Below are 685 nucleotides of genomic sequence, written 5' to 3' on the forward strand. Positions count from 1 at the left end.
TTAAACTCTGTATTTAGAAGCCACCTTAGATGGCTGCTTTTGGGAATACCAGACCCAGACAAAGAGGGAAGCTGGATCCAGACTGCATCCATCCTTGGACAGCAGAGGCACCCAGCGGTAGCCTGAAGGTGGAGAGGAGGGATGAAAAGGAACTTGCATCACACAGACAGACAGCATCACTTCCATTTTTTTTTTTTTGTAACTGTCCTGCTGAACGGAGTGAGGCCTTCAGCAGTGCTGACGCTGTGAATGTCAGAGCCCAATGATGGACTGCGGCGATATCTGATATAATCCCTCCACCTTACCCTCTTTAAATCACCCTCTATGGCCCGTGGCTCACCTTTCTTCAAGCTGGTAAAGGGCAGTGTGTACTGGCCCACGAATTCACTCTTGAAAAGGGTGTTCTGGTCGTGCACAGAGAAGCGGATGAGGCAGAGCTCAGGAACCCTGATCCTGAAGTTCATTTCAGCATTCCAGTGAGGACTCAGGGCTGGAATGGTGAAATCAGCGTTATTAATATCACAAAAGGTTCAGTGATTCTGGTAAGGCATTTAAGAACATACAGATATATGGTCATAAAGATACAATAGTCTCTACCATGTTTAGTACTAACAGTTAAAGGAATAGTACACCCAAAACATGATTAGCCTTCATTTTCTACTCACCCCCATGCTGAACAACACTC

General features: G+C 46.0%; 1 protein-coding gene across 1 annotated transcript in view; it reads right to left on the bottom strand.

Annotated features, from left to right (window-relative positions):
- Positions 1-685, bottom strand: part of LOC107092730 (1-phosphatidylinositol 4,5-bisphosphate phosphodiesterase zeta-1-like) — a 26,588-nt gene continuing 25,903 nt past the window's right edge. Inside the window, exons 10-11 of the mRNA XM_015387359.1 lie at positions 341-490; positions 1-122 (exon numbers count right to left, since the gene is read on the bottom strand). Coding sequence (XP_015242845.1) covers positions 1-122; positions 341-490 — 272 coding nt within the window. The remainder of the gene's footprint in view (positions 123-340; positions 491-685) is intronic.

Source organism: Cyprinodon variegatus, unplaced genomic scaffold, assembly GCF_000732505.1.
Source record: "Cyprinodon variegatus isolate N-32 unplaced genomic scaffold, C_variegatus-1.0 Scaffold392, whole genome shotgun sequence".
Lineage (NCBI taxonomy): Eukaryota > Metazoa > Chordata > Actinopteri > Cyprinodontiformes > Cyprinodontidae > Cyprinodon > Cyprinodon variegatus.